This window comes from Myotis yumanensis, unplaced genomic scaffold, assembly GCF_028538775.1.
Source record: "Myotis yumanensis isolate MYYU_CA2020_CCGP unplaced genomic scaffold, mMyoYum1.0.hap1 SCAF_2, whole genome shotgun sequence".
Taxonomy (NCBI): domain Eukaryota; kingdom Metazoa; phylum Chordata; class Mammalia; order Chiroptera; family Vespertilionidae; genus Myotis; species Myotis yumanensis.
Genome location: NW_027223753.1, coordinates 165,774,124 through 165,789,892, shown reverse-complemented (window position 1 = coordinate 165,789,892; position 15,769 = coordinate 165,774,124). Strand labels below are relative to the sequence as shown.

The following is a 15,769-nucleotide window of genomic DNA, read 5'->3' as shown; positions in this document are numbered from 1 at the left end:
CAGGGCTCATTCACTAATTTTTAGCATTCATTAAAGATTGTCTATGATATATTATGATAGAATTGTATACCTGAAACCTATAATTTTATTAACCAATTCATCCCAATAAATTTAATAAAAAATGGTCTAAATAAGTCATTCTCAACCAACATGATTTTGCCCCTCAGGAAACATTTGACAATGTCTGGAGATACTTTTGGTTGTCACAACTGGAAGAGTGTTACAGGCACCTAGTTGGATAGAGGCCAGAGATGCTGGTAAGCATCCTACAATACACAGAATCCCCAACAACAAAAAATTATTTGGCCTAAAATGTCAATAAAACTGGGAAGGTTCTTTCCATGATTTAAGTCCATCATTTCATTTATTCATTTACGTATTCATTCATTGACTGCCTGCCTGCCAGTATAAACTAAATTTTTATTTGATTAAATGAGTCAGATCCTATTACCATTACTATTTATTTTTTTTATTATTATTTTTGTTGTTAATCCTCCTCACCCAAGGATATGTTTCCATTGATTTTTTTTTTTTAAGAGAGAGAGTGGGATATGGAGAGACAGAGAGAAACATCAATGTGAGAGAGTCACATTGATTGGTTGCCTCCCGCATGCACCCCAACCAGGGCCGGGGATCAAACCTGCAACTGAGGTATATGACCTTGACCAGAATTGAACCCAGGACCCTTCAGTCCATGGGCAGATGCTCTATCCATTGAGCCAAACCGGCTAGGGCCATTATTATTTATTTTGATGTGAACATCACCAATTCATAGCCTGAGTCTAACTACACTATAATGCACAAAGCCATATAATTGGTGTATCTTCTTTCATAAATATCAATATCAAGAGACCCCCAAAAAAGGCTGATGTAATATTCCTGATTAAAGAAGACTAAAGAGACATGATAATTACATGAAGTTTGTGAGCCCTGATAAGACCTAAGCTAGGGGACTAGGAAAAAAGATAGGTATAAAAGGACATTGTTGGGCCATAGCTGGTTGCTCAGTGGATAGAGCGTCAGCCTGCAGACTGAAGGGTCCCGGGTTCGATTCTGGTCAAGGGCACATGCCTGGGTTGTGAGCTCAATCCCCAGTGTGGGGTGTGCAGGGCGCAGCCGATCAATGATTCTCTCTCATCATTGATGTTTCTATCTGTCTCTCCCTCTCCCTTTCTCTCTGAAATCAATAAAAATATATTTTTTAAAAATCTATACTAATAAGAGGGTAATATGCTAATTAGACCGGACATCTTCCAGACAAAGCCACGGGGGCGGGGGCCGAGGCAGAGGTAGTTAGTTGCAATCAGGCCAGCAGGGGAGGGCAGTTAGGGGGCGATCAGGCTGGCAGGAGAGGGCAGTGAGGAGGCAATCAGGCCGGCAGGGGAGCAGTTAGGGAGCGATCAGGCCAGCAGGCAGAGGCAGTTAGGGGCGATCAGGTCAGCAGGCAGAGGTGGTTAGGGGTGATCAGGCAGGCGAGCGGTTAGGAGCCAGCAGTCCCGGATTGCGAGAGGTATGTCCAACTGCTGGATTGGAGAGGGTACAGTCCGGGCTGAGGGACACCCCCCACCCCCCACCCCGCTTGTGCACAAATTGTTTGCACTGGGCCTCTAGAATGATTATAAAAGGGCATTATTGGGACATATGACAAAACCTGAATACCTGCTGTGGATTAGATACTATTTTATCAATGCTAAATTTCCTGATCTTTACAACTGTGTTTAATTATACAGTATAAGAGAATGGCTTTGTTTTTAGGCAATATATACTAAAATATTCAGAGGCAAAGGGGCATAATAATACAAACTTATCCTCAAATATTTCAAAAAAGAGTGGAGAGAGAATAAAATAAATGGGGCAAAACATAAGCAACTGGTAATAAAAGGCAATGTTAACAGGAAATCTGGAGAGGTATGCAGTGTTACAATTGTTGATGTAAATGTACCAAAGTTTAACAAATCACATTAGAACTTCATAGGCTTTGAAATCACTAACAAAATACTCACTTGTAAATACCACTACCAAAATGATTGCCAGATCAATGAAGAGAAACTGGAAGTCTCCTAGGTTACTTAAGACCTACAGAAGTAATTTTTTAAAACATATTTAGTTTTCAGGAATAATTACCACTTTTCTCTGGTTTTAGTGCCCCACTCCCCGCCCCCAATGATTACTAAATGACACTTGGACCTGCTTGAAAAGTGAAATACATTTGCCTTTCGAATCAGTGAAATACAACATATTTGCAAATATTCAAATTAATATGTTAGTATAAAAGGCATCTCCTAACAATTCAATTCAATAAAAATCTTTTAAAGCTATTTTTGGCAAAAAGAAAACACAAACTTTTACTCACAATATTCAATATTCTTGAAAATTAGTATCTTGAAGCTTCCTTAATATCTAACAACATCCCTCCTGATACTTTCTACAAATGATAAAAAAGTATAGTTTCACAAAGACTCCTTGGGACGTCACCAATGTTCACTTAGAGATATATCTAAAGTGAGATCACTTTCAGGATAAAATCTGACAGAGTACTTATGGACACCACTGTTTAAGCTTTTTCTCCAAATTCATAATATTCTACAACTATTGCTGAAACACCTTTTCTCATTCCGGCCTTTTCCTGAAAATGTATAGCAAAATTAACTACAATTCTGAAATATGTCACAGCTTATTTAAAAGAATTCTAAAAAAGATGTCCAATCTGTGCTCAAGGCAAAAAAGTATACAATCATCTTTTATTCACAAGGTTCAACCACAGCTGTTGGTTGGCCTTGAGGAAAATGATATTCCATATTAATGAGATTTTTCAATCTGCTACACAAAACACAGTAAAACTGAAGAAAAATTTATAACTGCTAATTATGTAAATTCCATAATTAATGCATGCATTCAAAATCAAACACATATGCTCATATCTTAAATGTCTTAACACTAAGTATAAGCAATATCAGTACTCACGGAATACAGTAGAGTAACACTGAAGTATTGTATAATGCTGTACAAAGCCATAAATTTAAACACACAGAAGGAAGTCATTAAAGCAGCACGGCCTTCCCTGTGAAAACAAATGTTGGCATGTGAATAAAGGCATTTCAAACTCCTCCTCCAAACCACAATTGTATCTTGACAGATGAATATTAACATTCAACCGCTACAATAAAGCACACTTCTACCCAAAGAACTAAGCCAAAGCAGAACTGGAAGAGATGAGGAGTAACAATCAATCTGTTGCTAATAAATAACAGATCAAATATACCAAAAAACCATAAAAACAAATTCATATTACTTTCTGTGATCATTTTTTCCCGCATATTATTAAAGCAAGCTACAAAGAGACAACAGGAAATTTTTAATTTGTCCTACCTGATGAGGTTTGGCACACAGGAAATACTAGGAGTTTTGGAGGTAAAGGGAGATGCCACTGAAGCCTCGAGCTCTGATAAAGAAATGCCTCCATGTGCCCTCTTTAGAGCCTAAAAGTTAGAAAAAGAAAACTGGTAACATCCTGTGAATGTGACTTAGGCTAGCAGGGGTAGGGAACCTTTTTTCTGTCAAGGGCCATTTGGATATTTATAACATCATTCGAGGGCCATACAAAATGATCAACTTAAAAATTAGCCTGCTATATTTGGTCAAACATTTCATTAGCTCACCCCTAATGCTTTGGCAGGACCAGATCAAATGATTTCACAGGCCTTATATGACCTGCGTGCCAGAAGTTCCCCACCCCTGGGCTAGAGAAAGAATTATAAATTACAAAAATTATACTTACACCACAATCATTTGCACCATCACCACACATCCCAACAAAGTAACTGGGGAACAAAAATTATGTTAAGATTTTGATTAATTTCCTAAAAGGCACAATACTTAAGATTTCTCTAATACAATATTATGAAGAGCTAAGAAACCAAGATTCCCCCCAGTGAAACAAATGAACCTTTTCATTACAGTGATCACAGGCATGTTGCTTTGCATCAGCCTGCATGTCAAATAACCTGGGTATTGTCCAATTTCTGTCATAAGATGGACAAATCACTTTATCATTTTAACATCTCAATTTCCTAATCTTTAGAGCAAAGTACTTGGGCTTGTATAGCCTTTAGCACACTTACTTTTAAGGCTATCAGTAAAGAGTTCTCCCTTAAAAACTTGAAACATATTTATTTACTAAAACTATAAAGTCACTTCCATCAAACTGAGATGAATGAACTCTACCTCATATATATGACCTGGAAAAGAAACTATAGATATTGTACTTTAGCTGCAAGAGCCCACATGAGCACATAAGCCTCTTTTAAATAGACACTTAAAGTTATCGCTTACCTACCTCACGGGATAATATTACATACATGAAATATTAGTTACTTTTCTGGGTTTGAAAATGAACTACAATTCACTAAAAAAACAAAACAAAAAAAACACACGACACACCCCAATACTTACTCTACATTTTGCAATGCTTCTACTAATTGTGTCTTCTGATCAGGTGCCATACGAGCAAACACAGTGCCATGCAACATCAACTGGAAAAAATATGAATTTCTTTAAAATTCTGTTTACAATGTATTTATGTGAACACATACATAAACCCAAATAACTAACCTTTGGAACAAGGTCTTGAAAATGCTCCAGTATCACTGAAAATGATTTTCCATTCATTGCAAAATGATAACGAGACACCTGAAGATCCTCTAAGCTATCGTGGACTGATTTAATTGGAATTGCCTGTGTGTACAACATTCAAAATAATATTTAGGAAGCCAAACCAAGTAACACTACCTTATTTTAAATATATCCGATCCAAAACTAATTTTTTTCATTTGATATTTTACATAAGACATTGAAAGTTTAACATTTATTGAAAGTAAAGGTAAAGTCAATTTTAAGGGGACGAACCTATCTATATGTTTATTAAGAAAACAAAAACACACACACACACACACACACAAACATAAGGAAGGCTAAATATCAGCTTCAATTTGAAATGATCCATGAACTGAATATTTTGGCCTACCTTCACCATTTATCACTACTTTTAAAATAGGATAAATCTTTGGGATTCTAATACTTTAAAAGTGTGCTTCTCAACTTTGTCTAACAATCAAAATTTAAAGCATTGAGATTCTTGGATCTAATGAATCAGAAGCCCAGGCTTCTGTTTCTGTTTACTTTTTGTTTTGTTAAATTTTAATGCACAGTTTATTTTTTTAGACTAAATTAAAACATGCAAGCTTCAAAGAGAAAAATTCATCCTGACATTACCTCTGAGTCAATTGCTGATGAATTACTGCACTGTGTTAAAGTGTCTGCATAATGCCAGTTTATTTTGGCAACTTTTCCATCCTTTGGAGGTAATGCTTCAGCAATAATAACTTTATCCTGAGGTAGTATCATTCCACAGTCTCTGGCCACAGAGACAGCAGTCAACATGTTGTCACCTAGTTTTCAAAATATTGAAAACACATTAAAATTAAAACATAAATGGATTAACCAACAAGTGCTTATTGAAAATCTACTATAGTCCCTATCACTGGACTGGGCAAAATGAAGATAATGTATGGTCTTTACTCTTAGAGTTTAAAAATAAAATAATCAGGACATACTTATCAAAGGAAGCCTTAAATAATGCAAGCACATATATACTAAACAGTCAGAACATTCTCACCCACAATTTTTAAAACCAAATACATTCTCATTCTTTTTTATTTTAACCCTCACCTGAGGATATGTTTTTACTGACTTGAGAAGGAGGGGGAGGGGGAGGAGGAGGAGGAGAGAGAAACATCGATGTGAGAGAGAAACATCAATCAGTGCTCTTGTACTTGGCCTGAGGGAGGATAGAACCTGCAATTTAGGTATATGCCCTCACCTGGAATCAAATCTACAACCTTTTGGTGCACAGGACAATGTTCCAAACAACTGAGCACCAAGCCAGGGCCATTCTCAATCTTTGAGTCATTCACTATAGCACCTGCCACAGTGCTACATACAGAGCAGGAGCTCAATAAATATTTTTTGAAACAACCTAGGAGTGACCGGTGATCTGTTTAAGAATACTAGAATAGTATCACAGGAAAGAAAGAATGAATTACAAAAGCAAGATTACACAGAACTAAAAGATAAGCAAGGTAGTAAGAATATAATCTTTACAAGATGTAAAGAGAACAAAGACAGACAACTTCTCAGGCATGAGAAAAAAAGAAGAGCAGCACTGTAAAGGATAGGTTAAAGAGAAGAAAATACTAGCTTACAGGAGAAGCTGACAAAGGTCTTGGGAGCCCACTGCTATCAGACTGAAGGGCAATATTATTTTTTTCCCCAACTCCTACACACTATTTCCAAGGGTGTCTTCCAGTGATCAGACAGACCCCTTAGGACAACAAAACTATAGTCAGTCATGGTAGAGAAAGAGGGGAAAGAGATAGAGAGATAGAAAGTGCCTTGAAGCAGTCATTAAAACCAAGAATTACTAGGAAGATAATAAATTTAGTTACTTCAGCTGTATAGTAACAACTATGCTATCAGATGAATCTCAGAGTCTAAAACATAATTCTAATAGAGCAAACAAAGGTACAAATATCTAACACAGAGCAAGGCACAATAAGTGCTATAAGAAATATATGATTACAGAGAGATAAAAAGGAGCAGAGGTTAAAATTTTATAGCGTGCCCTTTATTATCTTACTATACCAATGATGGCGAACCTTTTGAGCTCGGCGTGTCAGCATTTTGAAAAACCCTAACTTAACTCTAGTGCCGTGTCACATATAGAAATTTTTTGATATTTGCAACCATAGTAAAACAAAGACATATTTTTGATATTTATTTTATGTATTTAAATGCCATTAAACAAAGAAAAATCAACCAAAAAAATGAGTTTGCGTTTCACCTCTGACACGAGTGTCATAGGTTCACCATCACTGTACTATACTTTCTATCAACAGAATTTGTTAGAGTTCAAAAGAATAGTGCCAAGTTAACTTACACCTTAAAAAATATTCAGAGCTGAAATAGGGCAATGCAGGATGGAGCCACAATATAATATACTTTTATAACCAATTGGTCATCTGTTAATATATCTTGAACTCTAAGAGTCACACTCAAATTTTTCTGAGTCATTTTATAAAGTCTAACCTGTGACCATGACAGTGCGAATGTTGGCTTTATGCAAATCTTCAAGTACTGCAGGGGTTTCTTGCTTTAATTTGTTCTGCATTATAATTAATCCCATAAAATCCATGTTGTTTTCAATGGCATCTCTGCAGAAAAAGAAATTTTAATACGTAATGGTATAGTCAAGTGAACGGGCTATTTTCTCTTTATATTGATAAAGCAATTTAAAATATCCAAAAATGATAAATTAAGACATTTTATAGGCAGAACAAAGCACATATGTGTATGTTTATGAATTCAATATCTTAAAAAAAAATTAAGCCTGGAAAAACAATTCCCAAGAAATACATTGAAATTAAATTTTACCCTTTGAAATGCAGGAATATAAGAATCATTTGGAAATGTATAGTTAGTTGGCTCTCCACATCCCCAGGGGAGTCCTAGAACCAATTCCCACACAGATATCAAGGGACAACTGTATTCCTTTGTAAGACACTAAAAACACATAGTGCTAAGGAATGTTCATCTTGTATCCTACTCACCAACTGAGCAAGCATAAATAAATCTATTTTTTACTATCCCACACACAACATACCCTAACTTAAATGTTAAGAGAAAGGGGGAAAAACTGTCCTGTAAGTACATTTGATACAATTATACTATATTCATTATCAAATTTTTGATGAATTTTTATAAAACTCTTTATCAAAATCTTGATCCTTGAAGTGGGATGTAAGAAGCATTAGCAATCCAACAATGAGATCTACTTGGAATCCAGAGATAAGTCTTTTATAATATTCATATTCAATAGTTAAAGATGTTATTCCTTCAAATAGTTATCTATAATGCACCAAGTACTACAGAAATCGTTGGAATGTCAAAGATAAAAAGGTATGATATATACTCTTCAATATGTTTTTCTGGGGAAATAGACAAGCAAGCAAAACAAAAAATAATAGGCGCTTCAGCATTATAATGCACATGAAGTCTGTTCAGCGATAGTTGTGTTAAGAAATCTCAAGCTAAATCAGAGAAATATATTTTTCAATAGAGAAAGGGGGATGGAGGTTAGGGACCAAAATTTCACACTTGCAATAACCAAGTAGCTTTTCTACACAAAATTCAACAATTATAGGCCCTTTACAAAGCTATAAACCTCAATAACTTTGAAATATAATTCAGAACAAGGAGTGTTAAAGGTATTAAAGAATAGTTAGGAAACTTACTACAAATATATTGCTGGTGATAATAGGAGAAACAAGCCTTGAACCTGAAAATGCATTTCAAAGCACAAAGTTTTACAAATGTGAAACTACTGGATCAAGAATGCTGCAGCCATTTTCCTACAAGATACTAGCCATGTCTGGCTTTAAGCGGTTTCCTAACTTTCCTATGATACAGGTCATGGAAATTTTGTCCTCTAATTAATGAATACTACAATATTTAATTCAAGATATAAAGATTCAAGCTGTTAGAGAAATGCCAAAACCTATTCCCAGAAGTTAGAATGGACACACAGAGAAGATTGAAGGATGAGGATGAAGGGAAGCAGAGAGAGAAGTTGATAGAGAAGAATAGGGTATTCTGGGCAGAAGGAACAGCCCATCCAAGGGCATGGAAGGACGTCTGAATAGAACAGGCTCAAGAACTATAGGCAATTCAACAGTTAGTCCTTAGGAGGGAACTAGCAAAAGGTGAAGCTGTAGAGACAAAAAAGAGCCTAATATGCCCTTCACAGGAATCGATATAATATTTTACATTTTGGCTCTCAATCATGTATATGCATCATATAATTTGGTTATTACTTTTTTTTTTTAATCACAAGTTGCCAACAGCACTTTATTTTTTCTTTTCCAACATCCTGTTCTGCAGCTTCATTGGCTCTTTTTGCCTGGATACCAAAGAGCCGGGCATTGGTACGGGCCATGCAAAGACTGGCAAAAGCCTTGAAGTTCTTCTCCCTCTGTGATGACCCTGGCTTTCTTTCTCCTTCTTGTAGACATTCCGTATGGGCATGACTGGTCTGGTCAGCTGGGTAGCCCATTTGAGTTTTTCAGAACTGTCCCCCTTCCTGGGGGCCAAAGGCTTCCTGGGGAAGAGTATGAGCTTGGAGCGGTACTCCTTCAGCCGCTGCACGTTGGCCTGCAGGGACTCGGTGGACTTGTTCCGCCGCCTCGGATCCACCGAGATCCCAATGGTCCCGGCCACCTTTTTGTGGATTCCAGCCACCCTTAACTCTTCCAAGCTGAAGGCCCTCTGGCTCGGCTCGCACTTTGGCGTGGGTACCAAACGGTGGGGCATCTCACTATGGGTTGGATGGGTCCGGACTCAGGGCAAGGGGCAATGCAGCGCCAGGCCTTGCGTCTGTGGATCTTCTGCACCAGCTGATTAAACCACATGGCAACGCACTGCTGCCAGTCCTTGTGGAAGTGGGGCTTTAGGATCATGCCATTTTGGCTGGGCGCCATGGCTGCTGCCTACAGGCCTTCTCGGAAGGAGAACGGCCGGCAGAAAGCCACTTTTTTTTTTTTTTTGAAACATTCATGCTTAGACCACATCCCTCAAATAATGTTTTATAGTTAGAATTCCTAATGTAGTTTTTCCTTTTAGTTAATTTGGCTATCCACTCTACTCCTTTAGTTCTCTCTCAGAAAACGTAATTGTACTACAAACACTTTTTATTTAATGTACCTGAAATAATTAGAAGTTCTAATAGTCCATAATTTAACTATTGCCCTATTGGTGAGTATTATGTTATTTGTACTATTTAAAAATGAACTTATGCACATAAAATATTTTTTCAGGCTGGATTCCTAGAACTGCACTTGCTAGGTCAAATAAGCAAATCTAAATGTTCTTCAGAACTTAATAATAGTGTACAAGCAATATCCTATCTAATGAAAGAGTAATATGCAAATTAACCGCCACTCCGTGACAAAGATGGCGGCGCCCATAGCAGCTGGGGCAGGACGCTGGCGGAGCCCAGCAGGCAAATGTGTCCGCAGGCAGCACCCAGCAGGGCCTCCTTGGGGGTCACCGCAGCAACCTGGGAGCAGGCAAGTGCAGCCCACAGGCAGCACCCAGCAGGGCCTGCTTGGGGGTCACCGCAACGACCCGGGAGCAGGCAAGCACGGCTCGCACCCGCTGACAAGTGCGGCCCGCAGGCCGCACCCAGCAGGGCCTGCTTGCCCATCCCCATGGTGTGGAGCAGGCAGGCCCCGCAGAGAGAAGAGAACCACAGGGACTGGGCCCAAGCTGTCAGTAGGACATCCCCTGAGGGCTCCTGAATTGGAGAGGGTACAGGTCAGGCTGAGGGACTCCCCTCCCTCGCCCCCCTGCACAAATTTCGTGCACCAGGCCTCTAGTCCTATATAATAAAAGGCTAATATGCAAATAGACCGAACGGCAGAACAACCAAACAACCAGTCACTATGACGTGTGCTGACCACCAGGGGGCGCACGCAGAACATAGTGGGAGTCGGCAGCAGGCAGCAGAGCGTAGAACATGGCTGGTGTTGGTGGAGCAGGTGAGCGGGGGCGTCAGACCAAGGCAGGGTGTCGGTCACTGTCATTGAGGCGAGCCTCTGATGGTTACTGAAAATTCTTTGCTCCCGCGCACCACAGTCCAGCCTGGCACTCGCACCTGCTGCTGGTACCGGCCCCGCTCGCACCCACTGCTGGTGATGATCGCTCGGTACCGTCAGTGGGTGCGAGCGGTGGCTGCCAGCCCCGATCATCCCTCAGGGCTTCTCCACCTCCCTCTGCTCCTGAAGGGCTATCAGGGCCAGCAGCCACCACTTGCACCTGCTGCCGGCACCAGCCCCGCTCACACCTGCAGCCAGCGCTGGAGCCACCGTTCACACCTGCTGCCAGCCTCAATCACCCCTGAGGGCTTCTCTACCTCTCCCTGCTCCTGAGGGGCAATTGGAGCAGCAGCTGCTGCTCTCACCTGCTGACAGCGCCGTCCCCACTTGCAACCGCTGCTGGCACCAGCCCCAATTGCTCTGTGCCATCAGCGGGTGCAAACGGGGCCGGCACTATCAGCACATGGGACCAGCAGTGGCGGGAGCAGGGCTGCCAGCAGACAGGGGACTGGGGGCTGCGGCAGGAGGGGTTGGGCAGGGGCGAGGAGGATGGGCTGAGACCCACCCTTGTGCCCACCACAGCCTCACGGCCCACAGTTCCTTTCAAGGTGCACAAATTTGTGCACTGGGCCCCTAGTCTATATATATCTATACTAATAAAAGGGTAATATGCTAATTAGACCAGACATCTTCCGGACAGCCTTTCAGACGTCCTTCCGGAAAAAGCCATGGTGGCAGGGGCAGGGGCAGAAGTAGTTAGGGGCGATCAGGCAGACAGGCAGAGTGGTTAGGGGCAATCAGGCAAGCAGGCAGGTGAGCAGTTAGGAGCCAGTGGTCCTGGATTATGAGAGGGATGTCTGACTGCCAGTTCAGGTCCAATCGGGATTAGGCCTAAACCGGCAATCGGACATCCCCCAAGGGGTCCCGGATTGGAGAGGGTGCAAGCTGGGCTGAGGGACCCCTCCCCACCCCCGTGCACAAATTTCATGCACTGGGCCTCTATTATATATAAAAAACCTTAAGCGACCTTTATGACCAAACGATAGGAACTAACGGTCAACCAGTTGCTATGACATGCACTTACCACCAGGGGGCAGACGCTCAACACAGGAGCTACACCCTGATGGTCAGTGCACTCCCACAGGGAGAGTGCTGCTCAGCCAGAAGCCAGGCTCCTTCCTGGCTGCCTGTCACTTGGTGGACTGCTACATCCCCCGAGGGGTCCCAATTGCAAGAGGGCACAGGCCAGTCTGAGGGACCCCCGCCCCTCACCCATGCACAAATCCGTGCACCGGGCCTCTAGTATTGTTATAATTTTCTCAAAACTTCACTAACACTTGTCATTATCAATCTTTCCAATTTTGTCAATCTTAGAAGAAAAGTGATGCCATAGTGTGGTTTTATTTTGCAGTTCCCCAAGAACTGAAGTTCCCTATCATTTTCATGTGTTCACTGGTCATTTGTATGTTTTTTTTCTGATAAGTTTGTATCATTTGCCCATATAAAAAAATTACATGTTTTGTTTTCCTTCCTGATGCATATCTCTGATTGTGAACTCCTCCAATAGGTGATGGGAAGCCATTTATAAGAACTCCAGGTAGGATTCTGGTATTAGATCTGAAAGTTAAAAAGCTCTCTCTGAAGGCAGTGTGGAATACAGACTGCAGAAAGGAAAGACTAGGAAAAAGAGCTGAGTCCTTGAATTAGAGATAATGGCTGTGGGAATAGAGGAAGAGAAGGCTATTTCACAGGCAAAATTATCAGGACAGCTAATGAATATACGTTTCTGCTTGCTTACAAATATTATCCTTAAAGGGTAGGTCTTTATTAGTTACAGTGAAAGAGACAATCCTTGAAGGTAAAATCCATATCTATACCTGGATGTAAATGTGATGTTGGTAATACCTTTGGGGTAGATGGTAATTATTTATTGTGACTCATGATACTGACTAAATAAGTACTTGGTTCCAACCACTAGGCAAAAGCAAACTGATCATTTGGGAAAAATTAACTTCTGTAGAATTAGGTTTAGTAAAACATGATTATGTTCCTAGAACATGCCTAACATACAGCAGGGACTCAATAAATATTTAACAAATAAATAGAAAATAGTTCCAAAGAGCTGTTTCAATCAACTAAAAAGAAAACCATTACATTATGTATATTTGCATACATTCAATAAATACTTAATGAACATCCAACTACATACAAACTATTGTATGTGACATATAAACATAAATGATGCATCATTGGAAAAACTGTAGAAAAACTGTTAATCAACCTTACCTGCTAATATTCTGCACTTTATGCCATGTCAGTTTTGACTCCAATTTTCTGTGTGCAAGAGCAATTACACGGAAGCCCTGTTTAGTGTAATCCTCTAAAACATTTTCAAAATCAACAGGAACTTTAAAAGGAAAAAATAAGTATCACTGTTAGAATTGCTAATAAAAGCCTATACAAATACCAGAATTTTATTCAAATAAAGTTGGCTCCTTACTTGTTTCAGGTTTACAAAGACTGGCAATGACCTCAGGTGCTCCTTTCATGTAGGCATCCATTTTTTTATCCCCCAGCACCCTTGCAACCACACTCATACGTTGCAAAGCAGAAGAAAATGGGAACTGGCGAACAATTCCTATCTCATAAATGGCCTGTATAATTTCAAAAGATGCACGAAGTATTTATTATTCTTTAAGAATTAAAACAAATATACTTAGGTAAAAAAGTAAACATTCTTCACTCACTGGAAGTTCAAACAGCTCCTAAAAACAAAACAAAAAAAATAAATAGTACAGATTAAGTCCTTAAGATAAAAAACAACTATGTATCCACAAAACAGCAAGAAACTTCGATTATTTCAAAGTTATGTTTCAAGATTACTTCTCCTCTGCCTCCCATTTTTAAAAAGTACATCCTTGAATATTTCAAGTATTCTGCTAGCCTAAAAATATTAACATATTAAATACTAAAATAAACTGAGGGGACAAATTTAAAAATTCACTTCTCACATATTCTTTTTATTAAATTCTAGGAATACAGTTGCAATTTAAAGGGATTATTCACCACATTATCACAATCACAGGGCACTAAGCTATTCAGTAAATAGGAAGGAAAAGTAACGGTACTGAGAAATATATCTCAGTATTTCACAAAGTATACCTGCAATATCCCAACAATAATTTCCAATAAACATAGTTAAAATATTCATGTCTGCATGAGAGTTAAAGAACGTGATTTCATCTTCTAGTTATATTTCAAAGTGAGGACTGAATGTTGGCATCAACAGTATAATCCAGCTTAAAGTGATTTCGCACCATTTCCTGGTCTCCTGCAGGTGTAGATTCAGGAAGCAGTTGTTTTGGAGGACGAACCACAGTTGGCATAATTCGATTATGAAGTGCTGTTTCCTCTTCAGTTGCTTCCTCCAGAATCTGAAAGGAAAATATTCAACATATTGCTTTATAAAATTGAATCCACTGATTTCATTTTTAAATAAAACACTATGTCTATTTTTAGTGAAGTTAAAAAATTTTGTGTCCAAAAAAATAAATGAGCACTACTAGATTATTAACATAAATAAAACAAAATATAAACAAAGCTAGTTAAAGTCCTAGCAACTCATAGGAGAGAGGAGGAAGAGGTGAAAAGCAGAATAAAATAATAGGGAAAAAGTTTTCTAATTTTGCTTCTATTATCCAGGGATTCCTTTCTGCTAACAGGAATGTGTTCAAAACTATATGGAGCTCAGATATGGTTAGTAGAATGAATGGATCAAGAACACACTGAGGTTCAAAGATATGAGTTTGTTTGTTTGAACTCTTCTAGTTAAGTAGGATACCACAAACCTAACCCCTTAACATTTATTTTAAAAACACTTTCTTTTGGTAAAAAATTCAAATAAGAATTTGTGTTAAAAATACACATACATGGCCCGGCCAGCATGGCTCAGTGGTTGAATGTCAACCTATGAACCAGGAAGTCAAGGCTCTGTTTCCAGTGAGGGCACATGCCCAGGTGTGGGCTCAATCTCCAGTGTGGGGCATGCAGGAGGCAGCCAATTAATAATTCTCTCTCATCATTGATGTTTCTCTCTCTCTCCCTCTCCTCCATCTCTGAAATCAATAAAACACACATATGTGACAAACTAATTAGACTACAACTGGAAAAAGATGGGGAAGGGAACTATGCCTAATTAGCCAACTTTATACAATTCTAAAACACACTTTAACATCTCCAAAATTGGGAGGCATCTTATAGGGAGTCAATCACACCAACAAACAGCAGTAGTACCAAGTTATGCGAAAACATTCCACTGATCCTTTCTTGTAAGACCAAGCATCAAAGCATCTAAGTCAACAAAACACACTATTACACAAACTTATTTATTTAACCCATTATTAATATTCTACAAACAAAGCACTAAAACCTACTGAAAATCTATTCAGTTGGAGAAATTTTGGAGAACATCAAAATGAATAAGTCCTATTTTGCTTTACAAATGAAGTGGACCTCCTTTAAGATATTAAATTTGATGAGAATTGCCCGGCTGGCATGGCTCAGAGACTGAGCGTCAACCTATGAACCAGAAGGTCACAGTTCAATTCCTGGTCAGGGTATATGCCCGGGTTGTGGGCTCCATCCCAGTGTGGGGCGTGCAGGAGGTAACCAATCAATGATTCTCTTTCATCTTTGATGTCTCTTTCTCTCCCTCTACCTCTCCCTCCTTCTCTGAAATCAATAAAAATATTTAAATAAATAAATAAATAAATGTAACAAGTATTTACTGTGAGCTTTCAGAAGATGGCAAAGCATGTATCTACTCATTCATCTCCTTCCCTTTCGATCAACAAAACACACACACACACACACACACACACTAAACCTGTAAAAATAAACGAAAAGGAAAACAGGGAGAGATTTCCAATAAGGATACAAAAGGAAAAACTGAAACATATTGATGAAGATAGCAATGAAGGAAACAGGATCCCAGAATAAACACAAGAGGACATGCAGGAGAGGTGCAAATATTTCTTATCAGCCAGAATAGCTGAATTAAATTT

General features: G+C 39.2%; 1 protein-coding gene and 1 pseudogene across 4 annotated transcripts in view; both read right to left on the bottom strand.

The window, feature by feature from the left end:
• The window catches only part of ATP13A3 (ATPase 13A3), a 114,956-nt gene that overhangs the window by 27,406 nt on the left and 71,781 nt on the right, over positions 1–15,769 (bottom strand). For all 4 annotated transcript variants that reach the window (XR_011470312.1, XM_070406538.1, XM_070406536.1 and 1 more), the window contains 12 exons: positions 14,024–14,140; positions 13,454–13,471; positions 13,207–13,360; positions 12,993–13,113; positions 7,144–7,268; positions 5,272–5,447; positions 4,612–4,734; positions 4,453–4,532; positions 3,779–3,821; positions 3,370–3,479; positions 2,965–3,061; positions 2,004–2,076 (listed from right to left, as the gene is read on the bottom strand). Coding sequence is in view for 3 of the 4 variants with exons in the window: in XM_070406538.1 (XP_070262639.1) it covers positions 2,004–2,076; positions 2,965–3,061; positions 3,370–3,479; positions 3,779–3,821; positions 4,453–4,532; positions 4,612–4,734; positions 5,272–5,447; positions 7,144–7,268; positions 12,993–13,113; positions 13,207–13,360; positions 13,454–13,471; positions 14,024–14,140 (1,237 nt within the window). In the remaining variant the exon portion in view is untranslated. The remainder of the gene's footprint in view (positions 1–2,003; positions 2,077–2,964; positions 3,062–3,369; positions 3,480–3,778; positions 3,822–4,452; positions 4,533–4,611; positions 4,735–5,271; positions 5,448–7,143; positions 7,269–12,992; positions 13,114–13,206; positions 13,361–13,453; positions 13,472–14,023; positions 14,141–15,769) is intronic.
• Positions 8,864–9,838, bottom strand: LOC139003979 (large ribosomal subunit protein eL13 pseudogene; annotated as a pseudogene).